General features: G+C 42.4%; 1 protein-coding gene across 4 annotated transcripts in view; it reads left to right on the forward strand.

Moving 5' to 3' along the window:
- Window positions 1–27,127, forward strand: part of LAMB1 (laminin subunit beta 1) — an 85,587-nt gene that overhangs the window by 9,673 nt on the left and 48,787 nt on the right. For all 4 annotated transcript variants that reach the window (XM_030931854.1, XM_010382437.2, XM_030931855.1 and 1 more), the window contains 7 exons: window positions 6,863–7,051; window positions 7,142–7,205; window positions 12,752–12,954; window positions 15,905–16,025; window positions 18,228–18,416; window positions 18,688–18,867; window positions 19,003–19,115. In XM_030931854.1, coding sequence (XP_030787714.1) covers window positions 6,863–7,051; window positions 7,142–7,205; window positions 12,752–12,954; window positions 15,905–16,025; window positions 18,228–18,416; window positions 18,688–18,867; window positions 19,003–19,115 — 1,059 coding nt within the window. The remainder of the gene's footprint in view (window positions 1–6,862; window positions 7,052–7,141; window positions 7,206–12,751; window positions 12,955–15,904; window positions 16,026–18,227; window positions 18,417–18,687; window positions 18,868–19,002; window positions 19,116–27,127) is intronic.

The raw sequence follows: 27,127 nt of genomic DNA on the forward strand, positions 1-27,127 counted from the left end.
CACATGTTTTGTAGTTGAATACTCACTCAGGTGAATACAGTGGGAGAAAGATGAACTTACTCATGTAGGTGCAGAAGGTAAAACGGGGGCAGTGATTGAACTGAGACACGCCGAATGGCTATAAGCTGGGGCCAGGTGTGGTGGCTCACACCTGTAATCCCAGCACTTTGGGAGGCCAAGGCAGGCAGATCACTTGAGGTCAGGAGTTCAAGACCAGCCTGGCCAATATGGTGAAACCCCGGCTCTATTAAAAATACAAAAATTAGCCAGGTGTGGTGGCACATGCCTGTAGTCCCAGCTACTTGGGAGCCTGAGGCAGGAGAATCGTTTGAACCCTGCAGGCAAATGTTGCAGTGAGCCAAGATCATGCCACTGCACTCCAGCCTGGGCAACAGGGTAAGACCCTATCTCAAGAAAAAGAATAGGTACAAGTTATCACACTGGTTTACGAGAAAACAACTCATCCTTCGGGTCCCAGCTCCAGTGAGAAAAGCAACATCTATGGGGCTGGGTACATGGGGTATGAATCCCTGTCTGCTCCTTCTTGGCATGTGTGGCCAGAGCTGTGACTTCCTCATTGGCAAATGGGAAGAGGAATAATACATCATAGGACATAAGACAGAATGGTGATGGTCTCCTGTTCCCCTCTGTTTTTTGTATTTTAAATACTGAGTCTTGCTCTGTTGCCCAGGCTGCAGTGCAGTGGTACAATCTTAGCTCACTGCACCCTCCACCTTCTGGTTTTAAGCAATTCTCCTGCCTCAAGCTCCTGAGTAGCTGGGACTATAGGCACATGCCACCACACCTGGCTAATTTTTGTATTTTTGGTAGAGACAGGTTTCACCATGTTGGCCAGGCTGGTCTCGAACTCCTGACCTCAGGTAATCTGCCCATCTTGGCCTCCCAAAGTTCTGGGATTACAGGCTTGGCCACTGCGCCTGGCCTGTTCCCTTCTGTTCTAGGAATTCAGATAATCTTGCTGGCCTGGCATATAGTGGGAACCTGAAAGTCTTTATAAATGCAGATGCTTGGCATATAGTAATTGCTCTAAAATGTTTACTGAATGAAAGAATAGTGGATAAATGAATTCAACCATCTTCTGTTTGTAAGAAACTACCCTACTTTAAGCCTTATGGGAAATTGTAAAGATAGCATAGTGACTGCCCTCCAGGAGCTTCCAGTCTTCCAGGGGAGAAAGATATACTTGCAAATAACTTACAGTACATGACAGAAGGTGCTAATGACTACAGCAGAAGTTCAGACAATGTATGTTAGCCTGGAGGAGGGTGAGATTAATTTTAGCCTGGAATAAAGAAGAAACCTAGGACTGGGACTGCACTTGACCTGGACCAGGAAGGGAGAGCAGGATGTCAGTGGGAGGAGATGGAAGAAAGGCCATTCATGGCCAGAGGGAAACAGTCTGAGAGCAAGGCACTGGTGTTGGGACAGTGGGTCAGAGTTTGCTCAGCAAATGCTATGTAGATTTGCCTCGAGTTTGGGGTAGTGAGAGAAGGAAAGTAAAGTAAAAGTAGAAAAGCAGATTAGACGCAAAGGGCATTGACTCCTTGCTAGGGAGTGTGAACTTTATAAGAAAAAGGGAGCCGTTACAACTGATCAATCTTAGAAATTCTTTTTTTTTTTTTTTTTTTTTTTGAGATGGAGTCTCACTCTGTTGCCCAGGCTGGAATGCAGTGGTGCGATCTCGGCTCACTGCAACCTCTGCCTCCCAGGTTCAAGCGATCCTTCTGCCTCAGCCTCCCGAGTAGCTGGGATTATGGGCATGCGCCACCACACCCGGCTAATTTTTTATTTTTAGTAGAGACAGGGCTTCACCATGTTACTCAGGCTGGTCTCGAACTCCTGACCTCAGGTGATCCACCTGCCTCTGCCTCCCAAAATGCTGGGATTACAGGCGTGAGCCACTGCGCCTGGCCTCTTTTCGTATTTTTAATAATGAATGATCATTTCTTGCCAAAATTTTTTACTCTGAGGTGACTGGGATAATTCTGTTGCAAAAACATTAACATTTAGTATGACTCTTTTTTACTATATTCTTGCAGTTAGTAACTGCAGCTATCATGCTATTTTGTGCTTTATTTTTGTTTATGCCGGTCTTAAAGATCCAGATTTCTGGATCTTTAATTTAAAAAAAAAAAAAATGAATACCAAAAAAAAAAAAAAAAAAGGGAACCATTGACAAGAAAAGGAGACCTGTGTTTCAGGAAGGTAGCCCAAGAGGAAATACAAAGCAAGGACTGGGATGGCAAGAATAAAGGGCACGTTGGAAGGCTCTATTGATGTCAGCATTGATGAAACATTAATGGAGGGTTGGTGCTAATGCAAAAACTGGCTGTGATTCTCAAGTAGGAGGGAGCCTCTTCCTGCAACCCAGGAGTCCTGTATCTTAGAAAGCTTTTTCAAATACCATGTGTCCACTCACTGCCATACTCTGATACTCTCTGCTGTTACTGCCTTTGAGGATCATTGCCAAGATGAGGAGCCCCTGTTTTCTAGGGGCAGTCATTTGTATCCTTTAAAATCAAAAGCTGAACCATGAAGTGGAGAAATATTAGAAGCAGAACAGTGGAAGGAAAGGGCTGAATCGAAAATTACTTAGGGCTGCTCTGCCTATGGAGTAGCCATATTTCTTCCTTTACTTTCTTAATAAACTTGCTTTCACTTAAAAAAAAATTACTTAGAAAGTCAAGTGAAATAACTAGGAAGATGGTGAAGCTACTGACAGTAGTGAAATCAGGAAGAAAACTGAGGTTGTTGATTTTTTTCCCCCAAGTTTGCCATAGAGATGGCTAATTGCTAAGTAGATTTAGACTAGCAAAAGCTCATTTAGCATGTACACAGTATGTTTTTCTATATTGCTAGATGTTTCAAAACTCATTACTCTTGGCCGGGCATGGTGGCTCATCCCTGTAATCCCAACACTTGAGGGGCTGAGGTGGGAGGATCGCTTGAGCTTCAGGAGTTCAAGACCAGCCTGGGCAGCATAGCAAGACCTTGTCTCTGCAAAAAATTTAAAAATTAGCCAGACATGGTGGCACATGCCTGTAGTCCCAGCTACTCAGGAAGTTGAGGTTGGAGGATCGCTTGAGCCCAGGAGGTCAAGGCTGCAGTGAACTATGACTGTGCTAGTGCACTTCCAGCCTGGGCAACAGAGCGAGACTCTATCTCAAAAAGACACAAAAAACTCATAGGTCTTTTGTTTATTATGAATTCGGAGGCAACTGTGCAGCAACGGCAGGCCTGAGAAGGTTGATGACTAAGCAGAGAGCATGGAAAGGATTCTATTCTTTAGGTAAAATGTGTTGTTCTGGTTTCCAGCAACTTCTTAACTCCACAGGAAATTGGATGACTCGTCAATGGTCCTTTGGGACTTAAAAGTTTCCAAAAGAGAGGGAGAAGGAAGCACAGCCAGAAATGGCTTTCACACTTTTTCAGACCTTCCCCTCTCTGACTCTCCCCAAGCCTCCCAGCCGGGTTCTCACGGGGAGTTTGCCATGGTACGTGGCACATATGGTTCAGTTAGTCCTTAGGAATTTTTCTCTCTTATTTTAGAAGTCTTAGGCTAATACTGTCTTGAGTTGAATATGGTATCATTTTCTTATATTCCTGAGTAGGTGAAAAAAAAACCTGAGCAGCTAGTGAGTGAATAAGTCAAAGAGTCTGTCAAAATGTAATTGTCCATTTTCTTATCCTTGACATGTTTTATCAGAGAAAAACCCCAGCAGGATTATTAAGGAGGGCTAAAGGAAGCTTTAGCATGTTTCTAGTTTTCAGCATTAACTCTCACCCAAATTTCTGTCAAGCATTGATTTTAATTCAGAAGTAAGTGTCTTTATTTAGGTTCTGTTTTCTAGGTCAACTGAACTTTCCTTTGATCTTCTTGCCTTGTAATGTGACTTCCAATTCCCAAAATGCATCACTGTGTTGGTCAGTGTCAAAACCTTTGCTTGATTGCCTGTTTTCAGTGCTCTTTCTGCTTCATCTTTTACTTCCAGTTTTCTCTGTTCACCACACCCTCCTAAATCTCCCTCCTGCCTTGGTTTCAGAAGACTGCCTTTTTTCTCTTTCCTCTCTGACACTCATTTTCCAGTCTTCTATGCCTTTAGCCAGTGAGGGAGAAGATAGGCATGGATTTGAATCTAAGCTCTGCCTGTAACTAGCAAATCAATGTCTCCGAGCCTCAGTTTTCTCATTTGTCAGACAAATATGTTGTGAGGGTGCATTGGTTTCCTACGGATGCCGTAACACAGTGTCACAGGACTGGGTGGCTTAAACAACAGAAATGTATATTCTCACAGTTCCATAGGCTAGAAATCTCAGGGTAAGGTGTTGGCAGGGTTGGTTTCTGCTGAGGCCTCTCTCCTTGGTTTGGGATGGCTGTCTTCTCCCTGTCTTCACACGGTCTTCCCTCTGTGCATGTGTGTGTTCTCATCTCTTCTTACAAGGACACCAGTCATATATGATGAGAGCCCACCCTCATGACCTCATTTAACCTTCATTACCTTTTTAAAGAGCACATCTCCACACACAGTGACCTGACGTATGGAGTTACGTCGTCAACATATGACTTTTGCAGAAACACAAATAAGCCCAAATTATAGAGAGCTAAAGTAAATAATGTAATGAATGATACTGGCACCACTTTGTTTTCCTTGTCTAGCCCCTGGTTGATACGTTTTTCTGGAGCACAGACTTAGACTCTCTTTATCTTGCCCATTCCTTTTTCTTTTCTTTTCTTTTCTTTTCTTTCTTTTTTTTTTTGAGACATCATATACTTGGAGGTTTCAAATATTATGTGTGTGCAGTGACTCCCAAATTAATGTTTCAAGCTCCCTTCTTGCAGCTGAGTGCCAGACCACTTTTTCCAAGTGTCTGATGGGTGTCTCCACGTGGACATCGCACATGTGACTAGTTCGCCTACAACCAAATGCTTTCACGCCTCTTGCCCATTGTTGTCACTGGCAACACATCTACCTAGCTACCCAAGTGCAGGTGCCTGCATTTCTTTCCTCACTCTGCCTTTTCCGCTGCAGTCTCGTTGATCACCAAGTGTAATTCAATATAGTCTTCTGTCACTAAATTTTCAGAGTGGTCAGTCCCATCTCTTTCTATCTACATTGTAACTTCTCAGGTTAAAACCTTCATCTTTTTTCTTTCACTTGGTTTTCCTGTGCTTTGTGTTGTTCATGTCCAGTAACTCTACCACAAGAGTTATTTTTCTAAAGCGCAGTATGATCATTTCATTCATCCACTTAAATTTTTTAGTGTTCCCTTTTTATTGCAAAAAGATAAGTCCGTTAGCATGGCAACTCCTTCTTATCCAGGCCCGACCAACCTCTTCTGCCACGTGTAGCCACTTCCACCCACTGCCTGGAAAATACCTTGTTGCCCTTCTAAGATCCAATTTGGCCCAGGTGCGGTGGTTCACACTTGTAATCCCCTCACTTTGGGAGGCCAAGGTGGCTGGATCACCTGAGGTTAGGAGTTCTAAACCAGCCTGGCCAACATAGTGAAACCCCATCTCTACTAAAAATACAAAAATTAGCTGGGCTTGGTGGCACGTGCCTGTAATCCCAGCTACTTGGGAGGCTGAGACAGGAGAACTGTTTGAACCCAGGAGGTGGAGCTTGCATTGAACTGAGATCATGCCACTGCACTCCAGCCTGGGCGACAGCAGGACTCTGTCTCAAAAAAGATCCAATTTTATGCCTTCTTCTCTGTGAAGTATTCCTAGTTTTTTTTTTTTTTTTTTTTTTTCTTGGCAGTAAAATATCCATAACAGAAAGTCTACCATTTTAACCATTTTTAAATGTATAATTCAGTGGTGTCATGTATATTCACAATGTTGAGCAACCACTAAGACTGTCTATTTCCAGAACTTTTTCATCACCCCAAACAGAAATTCTGTGGCTATTGCCCCTCTGCCCAGCCCCTGGTAACTGCTAATCAACTTTGTGTCTCTGTCTACTTAACCAATTCTAGGTATTTCATACAAATGGAATCATATAATATTTGTCCTTTTGTGTGGCTTATTTTGCTTAGCATAATGCCTTCAAGGTTCATCCATGTTGTAGCATGTATTGGCATTTCATTCCTTTTGGTGGCTGAGTAATATTTCACAGTATGTATGTATCACATTTTGTTTATCTTCATCAGTTGATGGGTACATGGGTTGTTTCTGCCTTCTGGCTGTTGTGAAAAATACTGCTGCGGTGAACATTGATATACAAGTCTCTGTTTGAGTTCCTGTTTTCAGTTCTTCTGGGTATATGCCTAATAATGTGGAACTGCTGGATTTTCCAGCTTCTTGAGTTATTAATTTCTTCCTCTTCCTTTTCCAAAGCACATTGCATGCGACCCTACTATGGTGTTTTACATAGCATACTGCAATTGATTGACACCCATATCTGTACCTCATTGAACTGTGTATAGCATATAGACAGCATATAGGCCACCGGCTGCTACTGAGGAGATAGTCATACATTTATTGAATGATTAAATGAACGAATGAAGGAACAAGCACTCAAACTTGCCACTCATATTACAGTGTACATGGTGACTAAATACATGAAAGTGCCTGTTTATAATAAGCTTCTAAAGAGAAACCATTTACTTACCCAGTAGGGTGGGGGAAAGTGCACATTTTAGAGGCTAGACACTTTCCTTGCGAGAAGAGGCTCCGTGGAACAGCTTAAATTATTTGAAATCCAGTCACAGTCTGAAATACAAACCACATGCAATTCAAGTTTGTGGCATACAGTTGAGTGACATTTTTACCTGAGATTTAAAAAAATACAGACTACCAATAAAAAACATCAAATGAGATTTTTGCTCCTGCCTTTAGACATTCCGTCCAGCTGCTATGCTGATAGAACGATCGTCTGACTTTGGGAAAACCTGGGGCGTGTACAGATACTTCGCCTATGACTGTGAGGCCTCGTTTCCAGGCATTTCAACTGGCCCCATGAAAAAAGTTGATGACATAATTTGTGATTCCCGATATTCTGACATTGAACCCTCAACTGAAGGAGAGGTTTGTTTGCTTCTGTGTTTTACATTCTACTTGCAAATCTACTTTTTGATTATTGCAAAAATACCAGTTACTCTTGTTTCCATTTTTTAGGTGATATTTCGTGCTTTAGATCCTGCTTTCAAAATAGAAGATCCTTATAGCCCAAGGATACAGAGTAAGTTCATTTTCAAATAAAAGTTTGTTTTTGTTTGTTTGTTGCTTTGTTTTGTTTGAGATGGAGTTTTGCTCTTGTTGCCCAGGCTAGAGTGTAATGGCATGATCTTGGCTCATCGCAACCTCCCCCTCCTGAGTTCAAGTGATTCTCCTACCTCAGCCTCCCAAGTAGCTGGGATTACAGGCATGAGCCACCATGCCCAGCTAACTTTGTATTTTTAGTAGAGATGGGGTTTCTCCATGTTGGTCAGGCTGGTCTTGAACTCCCAACCTCAGGTGATCCCCCCACCTCGGCCTCCCAAAGTGCTGGGATTACAGGCATGAGCCACTGCACCTGGCTCAAATAAAAGTTTTTGTTTGTTTTGTTTTGTTTTTTGAGGCAGAGTTTCACTGCTATTGCCCACACTGGAGTGCAATGACGTGATCTCAGCTCACTGCAACCTGCATCTCCCAGGTTCAAGCAATTCTCCTGCGCCTCAGCCTCCCGAGTAGCTGGGATTACAGGTGCCCACCACCACGCCCAGCTAGTTTTTTTTTTTTGTATTTTAAGTAGAGACGGGGTTTCACCATGTTGGCCAGGCTGGTCTCGAACTCCTGACCTCAGGTGATCCACCCACCTTGGCCTCCCAAAGTGCTAGGATTACAGGCGTGAGCCAATGCGCCTGGCCCAAATAAAAGTTTTGATGGTAAACAGCAACCATGGAATAAGTCTTACTCACAATCTAAATATTCGGTGCTAAATCTACCTTCTTCATTTTCCTTCTTTCTCTGCATTATCTGACCAGAAGGTCTTGAAATTGGCAGTAGTTACTCTCCACTGATAGAGAATACATTTACATCTGATATAAGATGTAAATACAATACATCCAATATAAGATTTAGAAGTTATCAAGTAGGCCGGGCGCGGTGGCTCAAGCCTGTAATCCCAGCACTTTGGGAGGCCGAGACGGGCGGATCACGAGGTCAGGAGATCGAGACCATCCTGGCTAACACGGTGAAACCCCGTCTCTACTAAAAAATACAAAAAAACTAGCCAGGCGAGGTGGTGGGCGCCTGTAGTCCCAGCTACTCGGGAGGCTGAGGCAGGAGAATGGCGTAAACCCGGGAGGCGGAGCTTGCAGTGAGCTGAGATCCGGCCACTGCACTCCAGCCCGGGTGACAGAGCGAGACTCCGTCTCAAAAAAAAAAAAAAAAAAAAAAAAAAAAAAAAAAAGAAGTTATCAAGTAATTATATTGATCATACCTTATTTTATTGCTCAGTACATTAATTAGGGTATATATTGGGCTTTTGTATCAAAGTGTCCCCCCAAATCTAGTTGTTCAAATAAGGTGAAAGTTTCTTTCTCTCTTATGAAACCCATCAAAGAGTTTTCTAGAGAAGAAATGTAGCTCAATTGCCATAATTAAACTTCCTGGATAAAATACAGGATGATGCCCATTACATTTTGCAGATAAATCATTCTTTTTTTAAGCATAACCATATGCCATATACCCCATGTAATATTTGTGTTTAGTACAAGTGTGTCCTGTGCAATATTTGTGGTTGGTATAACTATGTCCCATGTGATATTTGAGACACACTTTATCCTAAAAAATGATTGTTTATCTGCAATTCAAGTTTAACTGAGTGTTGTTTATATTTAACTATTTATTGTTAAATCTGGCAACCCTAGTTATAAGACCACCCATGTTTCCAGGTTTATTCACATGGTTAGAGTTAGACCACCACCACCATGTCCTCATCTCAACTCAGGAGAAGAGGGAAGATGAGGCAAGCAAATTCCATTTAAAGAGGAGATGTAGGCCAGGTGCAGAGGCTCACTCCTGTAATCCCACCACTTTGGGAGGCCAAGGTGGGTGGATCACTTGAGGTCAGGAATTCGAGACTAGCCTGGCCAACATGGTGAAACTCTGTCTCTACTAAAAATACAAAAATTAGCTGGGCGTAGTGACGCATGCCTGTAATCCCAGCTACTCAGGAAGCTGAGGCGGGAGAATTGCTTGAACCCAGGAGGCGGAGGTTGCAGTGAGCCAACATCGCACCACTGCACTCCAGCCTGGGTGACAGAGCAAGACTCTGTCTCAAAAAACAAAAAAATGAGACGTGGAAGTTGCAGTTGTCACTTCTGCTCACATCTCATTGGCCAGAATTAGTCACATGACTGTATTGCAGGAGAAACTGGGAAACATCTCTAGGTGGTCATGTGCTCAACTAACACTCTTGGCGAGGGCTGTTACTGTCAAAGGAAGAAGGGAAGAAAGAATACTGAAGATAAATCAGAAGTCTGTGCCATATTCAGTATACTCAATAAAATGAGGGTTGCATTTCCATTTAATAGAAGAATAAGCTGAAGCTTATAGAGTTGGATATTATTACATAAGGTGATATGGCTATTAAATGGCAGTCAGATCTTGAATCCATATGTTTCGGTGCTCAGTTTAGAGCTCTTTACCACATTCAACAACTGCTCTTATTACACAATTACATTTTAATCTTCTTGGGAGGCATGTATGGTAATTAAAAGAATGGGCTCACGGCGTGCGGTGGTTCACGCCTGTAATCCCAGCACTTTGGGAGGTCTAGGCAGGCGGATCATGAGGTCAGGAGTTTGAGACCAGCCTGACCAACATGGTGAAACCCCGTCTCTACTAAAAACAGATAAGTTAGCTGGGCGTGGTGGTGCACACCTGTCACTTGAACCCGGGAGGCGGAGCTTGCAGTGAGCCGAGATCACGCCATTGCACTCCTGCCTGGGTGACAGAGCGAGACTCTGTCTCAAAAAAAAAAAAAAAAAGAATGGGCTTTGGAGTCACAAACTCCTGGATTTAAATGTGTTCATAAATCATAAATGTGTTCAGTAAATCATAGCTGTTGCTACAGTTATTGCTGTTGATGTTGCTGTCGCCATCGGCTGTGGTTTGGGTTTTGCACAGGACTAGTCCCAAATGTTGGAATGAAAGGTGAGACTGCCTCTCCTGCTACTAAGGTGCAACCAGTTGAGTAGAGGCGTGGCTGATTCTTGCTGATCTCTCCCAGCTGCACAAGGCCCTATTTTTAACCAAGGCCCCAAGGAACTTCCAAACTTGAAGCATGGAAGAGTAGAGTGGAAGAAGTCCAGGGAATATTGCCAGAAAAATGCTGCTTCCCCGTTGAAATTAATTTTACATGTGACCCAGGCTGTCTCTGGTCTGTAATTTACTCATTCATTCTGTTGTAAAACAAATATTTAATAGATGTGTCCAGCTCTGCACCAATTTCTGAGTGAGCCATGAGGGCTTTCCTCCATGTCTCAAAATGCAGTTGTGAAAAATGTCCACATGGGCTCTGGGACAGATACCCCCTAAGTCCCTAAAAGGACTCAACCATCTGCCCCCTGTAAGGTGAAATTTGTGGGACTTGGGGAATGTGTTGTCTTTATTATTTTGATTCTTTTGTCTTTTGTTGTTAAATGGCATCAGAGAATCTTTTTCTATGTTATGGAAGCATGCATGTTAGCTGATCATGCTTTTGATTTAATTTGTAATCAAAGGAGCAATATCTCTTTAGTTGTGTATTGTTGAGACCTCTGAGACTCACTTCAAAAGTGATTTGCCTCTTAGAATAGCAGTCAAGATGAGGCTCGCTTGTTAAATATGGCAGGAGAGAGTTGGGGAGTGTATTTGCTCTACTGAGGGTTTCCACAAAGGTCAGTTCAAGGGTTCCTAAATACTCCAGCCGCTCTTCAAGTTTGTTGTTTGGCCTCTTGTCAATAGGCGCTTGTGCTCATTTTGTGCAGGAGGATTTGTGCAGGAGGAAGTGTTGGCGTTCATAACTGCCATTCAGTTGGGGAGTACCACGGTTTCTCTGTTTAGTTTTTGAGTTTACAAAGAACCTAAGTTTAACATATGGACTTTCCCTTTCTACCCGCAGCCATTTCTGTAGCTTCATTGTAAGCTATGCGTATATTAAAAGCATTTGAAATTGTATTTGGGCTCTGAAAGTATCTGATGCACTGGGCCACTACCATGTCGTCTTATGTTGTAAATTATAAGAATGCATAGACATAACTGACAGTAACGAGCCATTTCAGGCTACAGAGCTTGAGAGTGCAAACAGATGAATCAACCTCTGGGGATCCAGTTCAGCATGAAGAACTTAGTAACTCGTGAAAACCCTGTGGAGAAGGTTGAACGGCTCTTGGTTTGTCTAGTTACTATAGAATGTAGTTGGTAGCCCAGCGTTTATAATAAGCGTAAGTCTGCAGACCTAGGAAGAAGAGGGAAAGATAAAATTGATTTACAAGTAACTTGTATTTGAGAAAAAATAATTTGCCCCACATCCTAATACTAAGCTTCTTTATGCTTATGTCACTATATAATATTGAAAAATGCGGAAATGCTTTGGAAAACTGGGACAAAAAAAGTTGTGGACCAAAATGTTGCTTAAAACCTTGAAATATTCTCTCCTTGGGTTATAGTTATTCTATAGCAGTAACACTATTTTGGTAACTTGAATGTCATTTAAGTGGTGGGAAATTTCAAATAGCATTTTCCCTTCCAAAAATAGAAACAAAAATATTTCTAACTATCTTATAATAACAATGAGAATTGGAGTGCTTTGATAAATCTTTTCCCACTTGAATGGAATTTTCTGATGTTGAAACTGACGCTAATTGCTGTGGGAAGCGGAGGGCATTGTGCTACTTCAAATTATTGTCTGCCCGCAGGTTCCAGCAGTCATGCAGCTGCATTCTTACAGTTTATCCACTTTCACACTTCTTCCTGAACAGTTGTTCTGCAAACAGACCCATCACAAAATAGATACTCTTTTTTGTTGTTGTTCAGGCAATTCTCCTGCCTCAACCTCCAGAGTAACGGATTACAGATTACAATTAGCCACCATACCTGGCTAATTTTTTTTTTCTTTTTTCTTTTTTTTTTTGGAGACAGAGTTTTGCTCTTGTTGCCTGGGCTGGAGTGCAATGGCACGATCTTGGCTCACTGCAACCTCCGCCTCCCAGGTTCAAGCCTCAGTCTCCGTAGTAGCTGGAATTTCAGGCGGATGCCATGATGCCCAGCTAATTTTTGTATTTTTAGTAGAGATGGGGTTTCACCATGTTGGTCAAGGCTGGTTTTGAACTTCTGACCTCAGGTGATCCGCCCACCTTGGCCTCCCAAAATGGTGGGATTACAGGTGTGAGCCACCATGCCCGGCCTAATTTTTGTATTTTTGTAGAGATGGGATTTTGCCACGTTGGCCAGGCTGGTCTCGAACTCCTGACCTCAAGTGATCCACCCGCCTTGGCCTCCCAAAGTGCTGTGATTACAGGTGTGAGCCACCATTCCCGGCCGACATACTTATGAAATGGATGAGAGGGCAGCAAGCTTTCCTCTTTCCAGTCATGTTATGTTAGGCTTCATTATTGGAGTCATCTAGATAATGCAAGATGGAGAACTTAAGCTATTTTCGTGTATCATGCCTTTCTCTAAAAAGAAATGATGCCAAAAAAAAAAAAAAAAAAACTTCTTGCTTGTCTGATCAGACTTTTCATCTTCTTGATGCCTTAGATTTATTAAAAATTACCAACTTGAGAATCAAGTTTGTGAAACTGCATACTTTGGGAGATAACCTTCTGGATTCCAGAATGGAAATCAGAGAAAAGTATTATTATGCAGTTTATGATATGGTGGTTCGAGGAAATTGCTTCTGCTATGGTCATGCCAGCGAATGTGCCCCTGTGGATGGATTCAATGAAGAAGTGGAAGGAATGGTAAGTAAGCCCTCTGTGCACCTTTCTCCTTTATATGGCTGGTTCTAAAATGCAAAGTGAAGCTAGTCTTACCTTAAGCCTTTTACATTTTCCGGGGGTTTTACTTTTACAGAGTTACATTTAGCCCTTTGCACCATACAGGTAGTTGATTGTTGATTTTTCTCTTTGAAGAGTTTCTTGGATACGGAGAATGTACAGACTACTCATTTCATAGACGATGAATTTTTGGAATTTGTTGCTTCAGGCTATTGCTAAAGTAGATATTTTAGTCAAGGATTAAAAAGTTGTCTAAATAATAATTGAGTCTGCCTTTACATTAGGGAAGATTAAAAACCGCAATTATGCTAGAAGGCATAAATTAATCTCAACCCAAAGAAACAGATTTTTTTTTTTTTTTTTTTGAGACAGAGTCTTGTTCTGTCGCCCAGACTGGAGTGCAGTGGTGCAATTTTGGCTCACTGCAACCTCCACCTCCTGGGTTCAAGCAATTCTCGTGCCTCAGCCTCCCAAGTACCTGGAATTACAGGCCCACACCACCACGCCTGGCTAATTTTTGTGTTTTTAGTAGAGATGGGGTTTCACCATGTTGGCTAGGCTGATCTCGAACTCCTGACCTCAAGTGATCCGCACACCTCAGCCTCCCAAAGTTCTGGGATTATAGGCGTCGGCCACCACGCTGGGCCAAAACTGGAAATTTTTTTTTTTTTTTAGACGGCATTTTGCTCTTGTTGCCCAGGCTGGAGTGCAATGGTGCGATCTCACCTGCAACCTCCGCCTCCTGGGTTCAAGCAATTCTCCTGCCTCAGCTTCCCAAGTAGCTGGGATTACAGGCATGCGCCACCATGCCTGGCTAATTTTGTGTTTTTAGTAGAGACAGGGCCTCTCCGTGTTGGTCAGGCTGGTCTCAAACTCCTGACCTCAGGTGATCCACCTGCCTCCCTCCCAAAGTGCTGGGATTACAGACGTGAGCCAATGTGCCCTGCCTACAACTGGAAAATTTTAACCCACACCCATGGGATATCATTTTAGGGACCAAATGGAGTTGGTTTCTTTCTCTCTTTTCCTCTTAATTCCATTCTTTTCCCACTTTTATGCCACGTTTGCAACTTACATACATTTTGAAATTTGGGATTCGGGTGATTTGCCCAATGGATAGATGTGTTTAAAGTATTCTACTGGTATCTCGAAGAATTCTTATAGACCTAGAGGATTTTAAAGCCAGATGGGACTTATGAGATCACCTAGACCAACTATTGGTGATAGAGGAGCCCAAGGATTAAGTAATTTACTAGAGAGCCCTAAGTAAATGAGCAGCAGGTGGGAGCTCAAGCCTCTCCTCACTCTGCCCCAGGGTTCCTTTCACTAAGCTGTGGCCTCCCCGAATGAAGGCTATGCTTACCTGCTGTTGCATTTTCAAAGATTGTTAGTCCTTTTCAGAGAAGGTACAGGATTGAGTGTATTCAGCCCTTTAAAAACTTCTGCCTTCCCTTTACTCCAGTTAGAACTTTTGTTGCATAACAAAAGTTGAATTTTTGACAGAGCCTGAAGGGGAGGGAGGTATTTCTCTAATCTTATTGGTCTATCTTTCAGAGACTGCTAGGTAGATTATACTCCCTTTACAGCATAACAAATCAGCTGTGTAGCTAATGTCCTGTTACTGTCATGGGTCTCACAGCATGTGCTGTTGATTCAGACACAGTAGGGTCTTATGGTATGTGCTTTGGAACTGGTTTTCAGTTTATGTAAAACCACCTGGTAATAATAGGACTTTAGTCTTCTGCTAACTGCATTCCCACCAAGGTGGGTCCAGGAGGGACCTGTCTGTCCTGTTCCTGAATTCCATTTTGTAGAAACTCTTGTGAAGGTGAGATGCCCATATACATGCATATTTAGTGAACCAAAAAGCCATAATTCATTTATCATTTATATGCCTCAAGGGTGGTAAGTATGCCTTACAGTGACACAGGCAAAATCGTATATCATGGGCCCTTCATCAAGCAAATTAATATATTTCTTTTTCAAGATCTTATATTTCCTTATGTAAAAGGAAAAAATAAATATAAGTGTGATAAATGATTATTTTTTTAAATGTTACTGTCATTCGAAGAAAAATTTAAGTGCTATGCCTGAAGTAAAAGAAACTAAAATAAGCTAGCTAACAAAAACCTTTTAAAGTAAGTGGTTATTTGGCTTATTGGTAAATTGTGAAGTAATATAAATTGGTTTCCAGGTAGTATGTATGCATTTAGTTCTACATTATAACTTTTGTAGATTTCTATGACAATAGGTTTGTTTTAAAAAACCTCTTAAGTAACTAGTTTTGTTTTTTTTTTTTGTTTTTTTTTTTTGATCTTAAGTAACTAATTTTGTTCATCTGGGTTCTTTTCATAGATAATAAAATATTTGTTGTGCATCCACTATGTAATAGGAACATTCTAGAAATGGGGCATGTAGCCATCAACAAGACAGACAACTCACTGCAGAGTGGGAGAAAATAAAAACAACCCTTCTCGGCCAGGCGCAGTGGCTCAAGCCTGTAATCCCAGCACTTTGGGAGGCCAAGATGGGCGGATCACGAGGTCAGGAGATCGAGACCATCCTGGCTAACACGGTGAAACCCCATCTCTACTAAAAAATACAAAAAACTAGCTGGGCGAGGTGGCGGGCGCCTGTAGTCCCAGCTACTCGGGAGGCTGAGGCAGGAGAATGGCGTGAACCCAAAAAGGTGGAGCTTGCAGTGAGCTGAGATCCGGCCACTGCACTCCAGTTTGGGTGACAGAGCGAGACTCTGTCTCAAAAAAAAAAAAAAAAAAAAAAAAAAAAAAACCCTTCTCTGTGGTGAGCTAGAGATTAGTATGAAAAAGGGTTTTAAACTTTCAATTGATTATGGAGGAATGTGGCTATTCATACATCTCTTCCTTTGCTCTCTCCTGTTTTTATAACTTTCAAGGTTCATGGACACTGCATGTGCAGGCATAACACGAAGGGCTTAAATTGTGAACTCTGCATGGATTTCTACCATGATTTACCTTGGAGACCTGCTGAAGGCCGAAACAGCAACGCCTGTAAAAGTAAGTCTCTGATGAAGGAACATTTTTTTTTCTTTCTTTTTCTTTTTTTTTTCTAAGATGGAGTCCTCTCTCTCGCCCTGGCTGGAGTGCAGTGGCGCTATTTCTGCTCACTGCAAGCTCCCCCTTCCGGGTTCATGCCATTTTCCTGCCTCAGCCTCCCAAGTAGCTAGGACTATAGGTGTGAAGGGACATTTTAAATCTATTCAGGCTCTAGTATCCATTTCCTAATTAGAGGTACTGTAACAGTATACTGTTTTGCAGAGGGAAGAAAAGTTACTGTCTTTTTTCCAGCTTCACCCTGATACTCCTAGACAACAGTTAAATTAATTAATATTTAGACAGTTAAATTTAACTAGACAGTTAAATTAATTAATATTTACTGAGCAGCCCCTACGCGTTTGACACTGACCTGAGTAGTTTGGCAGCTACAGTAGAAAACTAAGGTGCTGTCCTTGAGATTGTACCTGGTTTTTTTGTTTTTGTTTTTCTTCGTTTGTTTGTTTGTTTTTGTTGCCTGGGCTGGAGTGCAGTGGCACGGGTCGGCTCACTGCAACCTCTGCCTCCCGGGTTCAAACGATTCTCCTGGAGGAGCTGAGATTACAGGCGCACGCCACCATGCTCTGCTAATATTTTTTGTATTTTTAGTAGAGAAGGGGTTTCATCATGTTGGTCAGGCCGGTCTTGAACTCCTGACCTCAAATGATCCACCCACCTCGGCCTCCCAAAATGCTGGGATTACAAGTGTGAGCCACCGCGCCAGGACTTCATTTCTACCTGTTTTTAAGGCAAGATGACCACGAGAGAAAATGAAAGAAAAATATGGCATGGTAGCTGGTGAAGGTCTAAAAGATAATGGAGTAGTGTTTTCAACCCTGTTTCTGTGCCAGCCCAGCTGCGACCTCTGGCATACCTCCCTCTATCCATCTCAGGGGTTTTATCTGGGTGGAGGTGTAGCCAGCAACACCACTGCCCCTCCCCACTCCACACACAGTGATTCTGATACATGTCCTCCCCTTGAAGAGCAGCTCTGCCTTTGCTCCCACTGAGAAGGACTATTTGAGAAGTTCAGCAACCAGTGAGAGCTGGAGTGGTCAAGGCTTTGTTTGTAGGTAAAACCCAGATGGCCCTTGATGGATAGTTAACTTGGAGAAGGAAGAAAGAAAGGAAGGGAGGGAGGGAGGGAGGGAAGAGGGGAAGGAAGAGGGGAGAGGAGGGGAGGGGGAGAGGGGAGGGGAGGAAGGAGAGGAAAGAAAAGGAAAAGAGAAGAAGGCAGGTGGGAGGGAGTTCAGGTAAGAACAACAACATGAAGCACAAGGTCGCAAGGACGTTCTTGAAACCATCACAGAGTCTATGCTGGGAAAGATTACTCCAAGGTTTAGTTCAGCCAGTGTATTGAGAGCAGTACTCTGTTGGGTACCAAGGATGTGAGTAGATAAGACACAGTCCCTCTTCTACAGGCTGTTGTGTTGCAGGGGGAGACAGGCAAGGTGGGAGGCTGGAGTGCAGAGCCCCAGGAGGGCCAGGCTGAGTCAAGCTTCCCTGTGCAAAGACAAGAATGAGATTGTTAAACCTGAAAGCAAGATGATTAAAGCTGGGTGGTGCCAAGATGACTCCCGAATGGGCTCACAGAGGGAAGCTCTGCACCCAGGGAGGCCAGCTAGCTGGCTGTTAAACAGACCTTCCTTCTTACCGTTTTCTGGCCTGGTGTGGTGGTGGGAATATGGGAATATGGAGGAGGGACTCCATCCTCAGGCCTCGTGGTCCTCGAAGCAGGGAGCCCGTGGACAGGCTTTCCTAGCAGCATATCATCTGGAAAGTCCCTTGCTGCAGTGTCCTTCCATCCAGTCCCACCCCGAGTGGACCAGAATGCGCCCTCAGTGGAACGGCAGCCCTCCTCTGTCATACGCTTCCAAAGGGACTTTCCCTTAGAGGTTTACATTTTTCATAGCCCATTCTCTTCCACAGAGGTCAGATAACTGTTTATTTTATAAAACTTACCTTTTTGAGGTTTCTCATCTACTTTAGGGGTTAAACAGTATCATCGGTGGATGCGTCCTTTTTCCCCAGGAGTCCTGCTTGTTGACTGCCATTTTGTCTGAACTTAGTCCCTGGTTTCCTAAATGATCTTCCTTCCTGCTACCCCCATCCTCCATTGGTCCATAGATTTAAAAGGCTTTTCTTGATGTTGCTCTTGTCACGCAGAATGTAATTGCAATGAACATTCCAGCTCATGTCACTTTGACATGGCTGTTTACCTGGCCACGGGGAACGTCAGCGGAGGTGTGTGTGATGACTGTCAGCACAACACGATGGGGCACAACTGTGAGCAGTGCAAGCCGTTTTACTACCAGCACCCAGAGAGGGACATCCGAGATCCTAATTTCTGTGAACGTATGTTGGGAAATGTCACTATGTGGGACCTACTTCAGATTGCCTTCCAAATTGAATAGTCTGTAGTCTCAGAGCTCACAGTATGAGCAGCAAAACCAGCATTGTTATTGTAGTTGTAGTCGAAGATGCTGGGAGTGGAATTTACTTGGTAGTTGTGCTGCTTTTAGTCGACTTCTGTGAGGTTTAGAGGTTTGAAGGGAATATATGTATTTATACAAAGATACATTGAGTTTCCTTTTGATTTTAACCTGATGCTTTGCATTCTTCTCAGGATGTACATGTGACCCAGCTGGCTCTCAAAATGAGGGAATTTGTGACAGCTATACTGATTTTTCTACTGGTCTCATTGCTGGCCAGTGTCGGTGTAAATTACATGTGGAAGGAGAACATTGTGATGTTTGCAAAGAAGGCTTCTATGATTTAAGTGGTGAAGATCCATTTGGTTGTAAATGTAAGTCTCTTTGCTAAAAAGTTTGGGAGTTTTCTTGTCTTTGGGATTCCCATTTTACTTTGTAATTCTAAAGCCAGATTATTATTTGAAACTCACATGGTCTGTGTTTCTCCACTTAATTTTGTTTTAATACAGCTTGTGCTTGCAATCCTCTGGGAACGATTCCTGGAGGGAATCCTTGTGATTCCGAGACAGGTCACTGCTACTGCAAGCGTCTGGTGACAGGACAGCATTGTGACCAGTGCCTGGTAAGTAAATCCTCATTACATGGGATGAGTAGTTTGTGAGAATGACATGTTTTATTTTTTATTTTTATTTTTAATATACTTTAACTTCTAGGGTACATGTACACATCCAGGTTTGTTACATAGGTATACATGTGCCATGTTGGTGTGCTGCACCCATTAACTCATCATTTACATTAGGTATTTCTCCTAATGCTATCCCTCCCACCTCCCCCCACCCCACAACAGACCCCAGTGTGTGATGTTCCCTACCCTGTGTCCAAGTGTTCTCATTGTTCAATTCCCACCTAGGAGTGAGAACGTGCAGTGTTTGGTTTTCTGTCCTTGGGATAGTTTGTTCAGAATGATGGTTTCCAGCTTCATCCATGTCCCTACAAAGGACATGAATTCATCCTTTTTTATGGCTGCATAGAATTCCATGGTGTATATGTGCCACATTTTCTTAATCCAGTCTGTCACTGATGGACATTTGGTTTGGCTCCAAGTCTTTGCTATTGTGAATAGTGCCACAATAAACATACGTGTGCATGTGTCTTTATAGCAGCATGATTTATAATCCTTTGGGTATATACCCAGTAATGGGATGGCTGGGTCATATGGTACTTCTAGTTCTAGATCCTTGAGGAATCACCACATTGTCTTCCACAATGGTTGAACTAATTTACACTCCCACCAACAGTGTAAAAGTGCTCCTATTTCTCCACATCCTCTCTAGCACCTGTTGGTTCCTGACTTTTTAATGATCGCCATTCTAACTGGTGGTATGAATGACATGGTATCTCATTGAGGTTTTGCTTTGCATTTTTCTGATGGCCAGTGATGATGAGCATTTTTTCATGTGTCTGTTGGCTGCATAAATGTCTTCTTTTGAGAAGTGTCTATTCGTGTCCTTTGCCCACTTTTTGATGGGGTTGTTTGATTTTTTTCTTGTAAATTTGTTTGTTTTTTTGTAGATTCTGGATATTAGCCCTTTGTCAGATGGGTAGATTGCAAAAATTTTCTCCCATTCTGTAGGTTGCCCGCTCACTCTGATGGTAGTTTCTGTTGCTGTGCAGAATCTTTTTAGTTTAATTAGATCCCATTTGTCAATTTTGGCTTTTGTTGCCATTGCTTTTGGTGTTTTAGTCATGAAGTCCTTGCCCATGCCTATGTCCTGAGTGGTATTGCCTAGGTTTTCTTCCAGGGTTTTTATGGATTTAGGTCTTACATTTAAGTCTTTAATCCATCTTGAATTAATTTTTATATAAGGTGTAAGGAAGGGATCCAGTTTCAGCTTTCTACATATGGCTAGCCAGTTTTCCCAGCACCAGTTATTAAATAGGGAATCCTTTCCCCATTTCTTGTTTTTGTCAGGTTTGTCAAAGATCAGATGGTTGTAGATGTGTGGTATTTCTGAGGGCTCTGTTCTGTTCCATTGGTCTATATTTCTGTTTTGGTACCAGTACCATGCTGTTTTGGTTACTGTAGCCTTGTAGTACAGTTTGAAGTCAGGCAGCATGATGCTTCCAGCTTTGTTCTTTTGGCTTAGGATTGTCTTGGCAAGGCGGGCTCTTTTTTGGTTCCATATGAAGTTTAAAGTGATTTTTTCCAATTCTGTGAAGAAAGTCATTGGTGGCTTGATGGGGAAGGCATTGAATCTATAAATTACCTTGGGCATGGAATGTTCTTCCATTTGTTTGTATCCTCTTTTATTTTGTTGAGCAGTGGTTTGTAGTTCTCCTTGAAGAGGTCCTTCACATCCCTTGTAAGTTGGATTCCTAGGTATTTTATTCTCTTTGAAGCAATAGTGAATGGGAGTTCACTCACGATTTGGCCTCTGTTTGTCTGTTACTGGTGTATAGGAATGTTTGTGATTTTTGCACATTGATTTTTTTGTTTGTTTGTTTTGTTTTTTTTTTGAGACGGAGTCTCGCTCTGTGGCCCAGGCTGGAGTGTAGTGGCGCGATCTCAGCTCACTGCAAGCTCCGCCTCCCGGGTTCCCGCCATTCTCCCACCTCAGCCTCCGAGTAGCTGGGACTACAGGCACCGCCGCCACGCCCAGCTAGTTTTTTTTTTTTTTTTTTTTGTGTGTGTATTTTTAGTAGAGACGGGGTTTCACCGTGTTAGCCAGGATGGTCTCGATCTCCTGACCTCGTGATCCACCCACCTCGGCCTCCCAAAGTGCTGGGATTACAGGCTTGAGCCACTGCGCCCGGCCATTGCACATTGATTTTTGTATACTGAGACTTTGCTGAAATTGCTTATCAGCTTAAGGAGATTTTGGGCTGGGACGATGGGGTTTTCTAAATATACAATCATGTCATCTGCAAACAGGGACAATTTGACTTCTTCTTTTCCTAATTGAATACCTTTTATTTCTTTCTCCTGCCTGATTGCCCTGGCCAAAACTTCCAACATTGCATTGAACAGGAGTGGTGAGAGAGGGCATCCCTGTCTTATGCCAGTTTTCAAAGGGAATGCTTCTAGTTTTTGCTCATTCAGTATGATATTGGCTGTGGGTTTGTCATCAATCGCTCTTATTATTTTGAGAAACATTCCATCAATATCTAGTTTATTGAGAGTTTTTAGCATGACGGGCTGTTGAATTTTGTCAAAGGCCTTTTCTGCATGTATTGAGATAATCATGTGGTTTTTGTCTTTGGTTCTGTTTATATGATGGATTACGTTTATTGATTTGCTTTTTGATGTGCTGTTGAATTCAGTTTGCCAGTATTTTATTGAGGATTCTCGCATCAATGTTCATCAGGGATATTGGTCTAAAATTCTCTTTTTTTGTTGTGTCTCTGCCAGGCTTTTGTATCAGGATGATGCTAGACTCATAAAATGAGTTAGAGAGGATTCCCTCTTTTTCTATTGATTGGAATAGTTTCAGAAGGAATGGTACCAGCTCCTCTTTGTACCTCTGGTAGAATTCGGCTGTGAATCCATCTGGTCCTGGATTTTTTGGTTGGTAGTCTATTAATTATTGCCTCACTTTCAGAACCTGTTATTGGTCTATTCAGGGATTCAACTCCTTCCTGGTTTAGTCTTGGGAGAGTGTATGTGTCCAGGAATTTATCCATTTCTTCTAGATTTTCTAGATTATTTGTGTAGAGGTGTTTATAGTATTCTCTGATGGTAGTTTGTATTTCTGTGGGGTCGGTGGTGATATCCCCTTTATCATTTTTTATTGCATCTATTTCATTCTTCTCTCTTCTCTTCTTTATTAGTCTTGCTAGCAGTCTATCAATTTTGTTGATCTTTTCAAAAAACCAGCTCCTGGATTCATTGATTTTTTGAAGGGTTTTTTGGTGTCTCTATCTTCTTCAGTTCTGCTCTGATGATCTTAGTTATTTCTTGCCTTCTGCTAGCTTTTGAATGTGTTTGCTCTTGCTTCTCTAGTTCTTTTAATTGTGATGTTTGGGTGTCGATTTTAGATCTTTCCTGCTTTCTCTTGTGGGCATTTAGTGTTATAAGTTTCCCTCTACACGCTGCTTTACATGTGTCCCAGAGATTCTGGTATGTTCTGTCTTTGTTCTCATTGGTTTCAAAGAACATCTTTATTTCTGCCTTCATTTTGTTATGTACCCAGTAGTCATTCAGGAGCAGGTTGTTCAGTTTCCATGTAGTAGTGCAGTTTTGAATGAGTTTCTTAATCCTGAGTTCTAATCTGATTGCACTGTGGTCTGAGAGACAGTTTGTTATGATTTCTGTTCTTTTATATCTGCTGAGGAGTGCTTTACTTCCAACTATGTGGTCAATTTTGGAATAAGTGCGATGTGGTGCTGAGAAGAATGTATATTCTGTTGATTGGGATGGAGAGTTCTGTAGATGTCTCTTAGGTCTGCTTGGTGCAGAGCTGAGTTCAAGTCCTGGATATCCTTGTTAACTTTGTCTCCTTGATCTGTCTGATATTGACAGTGGGGTGTTAAGGTCTCCCACTATTATTGTGTGGGAGTCTAAGTCTCATTGTAGGTCTCCAAGGACTTGCTTTATGAATCTGGGTGCTCCTGTATTGGGTGCATATATATTTAGCATAGTTAGCTTTTCTTGGTGAAACGATCCCTTTACCATTATGTAATGGCCTTCTTTGTCTCTTTTGATCTTTGTTAGTTTAAAGTCTGTTTTATCAGAGACTAGGATTGCAACCCTTGCTTTTTTTTTGTTTTCCATTTGCTTGGTAGATCTTCCTCCGTCCCTTTATTTTAAACCTATGTGTCTCTCTGCACATGAGATGGGTCTCCTGAATACAGCACACTGATGGGTCCTGACTTTATCCAATTTGCCAGTCTGTGTCTTTTAATTGGAGCATTTCGCCCATTTACATTTAAGGTTAATATTGTTATGTGTGAATTTGATCCTGTCATTATGATGTTAGCTGGTTATTTTGCTCGTTAGTTGATGCAGTTTGTTGCTAGCATCAATGGCCTTTACAATTTGGCATGTTTTCTCAGTGGCTGGTACCGGTTGTTCCTTTCCATGTTTAGTGCCTCCTTCAGGAGCTCTTGTAAGGCAGGCCTAGTGGTGACATAATCCCTCAGTATTTGCTTGTCTATAAAGGATTTTATTTCTCCTTCACCTATGAAGCTTAGTTTGGCTGGATATGAAATTCTGGGTTGAAAATTCTTTTCTCTAAGAATGTTGAATATTGGCCCCCACTCTCTTCTGGCTTTAGAGTTTCTGCCGAGAGAGATGCTGTTAGTCTGATGGGCTTCCCTTTGTGGGTAACCCGACCTTTCTCTCTGGCTGCCCTGAACATTTTTTCCTTAATTTCAACTTTGGTGATTCTGACAATTATGTGTCTTGGAGTTGCTCTTCTCGAGGAATATCTCTGTGGTGTTGTCTGTATTTCCTGAATTTGAATGTTGGCCTGTCTTGCTAGGTTGGGGAAGTTCTCCTGGATAATATCCTGAAGAGTGTTTTCCAACTTGGTTCCATTCTCCCCATCACTTTCAGGTACACCAATCAAATGTAGATTTGGTCTTTTCACATAGTCCCATATTTCTTGGAGGCTTTGTTTGTTTCTTTTTACTCTTTTTCCTCATTTGATTGCTTCATTTCATTCATTTGATCTTCAGTCACTGATATCCTTTCTTCCACTTGATCGAATCAGCTGCTGAAGCTTGTGCATGCGTCACGTAGTTCTCATGCCGTGGTTTTCAGCTCCATCACGTCATTTAAGGTCTTCTCTGTGCTGTTTATTCTAGTTAACCATTCATCTAATCTTTTCTCAAGGTTTTTAGCTTCTTTGCGATGGGTTCAAACATCCTCCTTTAGTTTGGAGAAGTTTGTTATTACCAACCTTCTGAGGCCTACTTCTGTCAACTCGTCAAAGTCATTCTCTGTCCAGCTTTGTTCCGTTGCTGGCGAGGAGCTGCGTTCCTTTAGAGGAGAAGAGGCACTCTGATTTTTAGAATTTTCAGCTTTTCTGCTCTGGTTTCTCCCCATTTTTGTGGTTTTATCCACCTTTGGTCTTTGATGATGGTGACGTACAGATGGAGTTTTGGTGTGGATGTCCTTTCTGTTCGTTAGTTTTCCTTTTAACAGTCAGGACCCTCAGCTGCAGGTCTGCTGGAGTTTGCTGGAGGTCTACTCCAGACCCTGTTTGCCTGGGTATCACCAGCAGAGGCTGCAGAACAGCAAATGTTGCTGCCCTGAAGCTTTCTCTGGAAGCTTTGTCTCAGAGGGGCACCCGGCTGTATGAGGTGTCAGTCAGCCCCTACTGGGAGGTGTCTCCCAGTTAGGCTACTCGGGGGTCAGGGACCCACTTGAGGAGACAGTCTGTCCATTCTCAGATCTCAAACTCCATGCTGGGAGAACCACTATTCTTTTCAAAGCTGTTAGACAAGGACGTTTAAGTCTGCAGATTTCTGCTGCCTTTTGTTCAGCTATGCCCTGCCCCCAGAGGTGGAGTCTACAGAGGCAGGCAGACTTCCTTGAGCTGCCGTGGGCTTTGCTTACCTACTCAAGCCTCAGCAATGGTGGACGCCCCTCCCCCAGCCTTGCTGCCGCCTTGCAGTTCTATCTCAGACTGATGTGCCAGCAGTGAACAAGGCTCCATGAGCGTGGGACCCTCCAAGCCAGGCGCCGGATATAATCTCCTGGTGTGCCGTTTGCTAAGACCGTTGGAAAAGCACAGTATTAGGGGGGGAGTGTCCAGATTTTCCAGGTACCGTCTGTCATGGCTTCCCTTGGCTAGGAAAGGGAATTCCCCAACCCCTTGTGCTTCCCAGGTGAGATGATGCCCTGCCCTGCTTTGGCTCATAATCTGTGGGCTGCACCCACTGTTCAACAAGCCCCAGTGAGATGAACCCGGTACCTCAGTTGGAAATGCAGAAATCACCTGTCTTCTGCATTGCTCACACTGGGAGCTGTAGACTGGAGCTGTTCCTATTCGGCCATCTTGGAACCAGATCTTAAAGGATGACATGTTTTAATAGAGAAGGCTTTTCGCCATTGTAGAGTCTACCATCACCCTCACATGTACACATTAAAAGACATGAGTAGACAATTCACACAATAGGAATTACTAATGGATAATTTGGCAAGATGTTCACCATCACTGTTAGAAGTGTAAAGTAAAGCCACAATAAAATACCGCTTTTATAGACACAATTAACACAAGTTTTTAAAAATGGGAATACTTACTATTAGGACATCATGAGGTACTGGTACTTCTTGGCTGCTGATGGGAATCCACATTGGTTTGTACTTTTGTGAACAGCATTTTGGAGATACGTATCAGTAGCTTATAGAAATGTGCATACCCTTTGACCCAGTAATCCCACTTTATTCTAATGAAATAATCAGAAAATTGGACAAAGATTTATTCACCAGAAGACTCATTGCATCTTTTATTAATCATAGCAGAAGACTTGGAAACAACAGTGGAAAAACAGTTAAGTAAGTGTGGGGACTTCTATACAATGTAATATTTGGTTGCCACTGAAAATGACAATAACATCAGGAAATGCTCATGCTGCTTGCTATATTTAAAAAAAAAAAAGACACAGGATGTGAATAGTGTCTTGATTATGTAGGAAATAAAATTCATCAAGGAAAACAAAATCTGGAAGGAAATACACCAAAAAGTTCACTGTAATAATTCTGAGTAGGAAAATTATGAGATAAGTTTTTAAAAATCTGTATTTTTAATAATATTGTTATACTTTCTCATTTAGGAAGGATTCACTAGCCCCAAATTATTATGACCATTAAATATGTATATTTATATATAATCCTAACACATTCTTAAAGGAGATTTCTGGAAGTCTAATTTAAATTGATGAGCCTGGTCGGGTGTGGTGGCTCATACTTGTAATCCCAGTGCTTTGGGTAGCCGAAGCAGGGGGAGTGCTTGAGGTCAGGAGTTTGAGACCAGCCTGGGCAACATGGCAAGAGCCCATCTCTAAAATTTTTAAAAATCATAAATAAAATAGGCCAGGCACAGTGGCTCATGCCTGTAATCCCAGCACTTTGGGAGGCTGAGGCAGGTGGATCACTTGTGGTCAGGAGTTCGAGACTAGCCTGGCCAACATGGTGAAAACCCATCTCTACTAAAAAAAAATACAAAAATTATCTGGGTGTGGTGGCTCATGCCTGTAATCGCAGCTACTCGGGAGGCTGAAGCAGGAAAATTGCTTGAAACCAGGAGGTAGAGGTTGTAGTGAGCTGGGATCACACAACTGTACTCCAGTCTGGGTGACAGAGCAAGACTTGGTCTCAAAAAAAAAAAGAAAAAAAGTAAATTGGTGAACCTGTTTTTATATACTCATTTTTGAAGTGCACAGAGCTCCTCTTCCCTATATAGATACTGTTCCATTTCTCTTCATTTCCATCTCTAGTGTTCTAAAGACTTGATTTCCTCAATGCTCAGTTGTGAAAATAGTCATAGCTGTATGCTATATTTCCACATAAATTCTTGGAGGACTTTCTGTATGGGATTTATGACAGACTGAACTGAGGGCAAATTTAAAGGCCTGCCAAACACTTGCCATAATTCTCTTACAGCCAGAGTAATTCTAATGAGGAAAATT

This window comes from Rhinopithecus roxellana, chromosome 6, assembly GCF_007565055.1.
Source record: "Rhinopithecus roxellana isolate Shanxi Qingling chromosome 6, ASM756505v1, whole genome shotgun sequence".
Lineage (NCBI taxonomy): Eukaryota > Metazoa > Chordata > Mammalia > Primates > Cercopithecidae > Rhinopithecus > Rhinopithecus roxellana.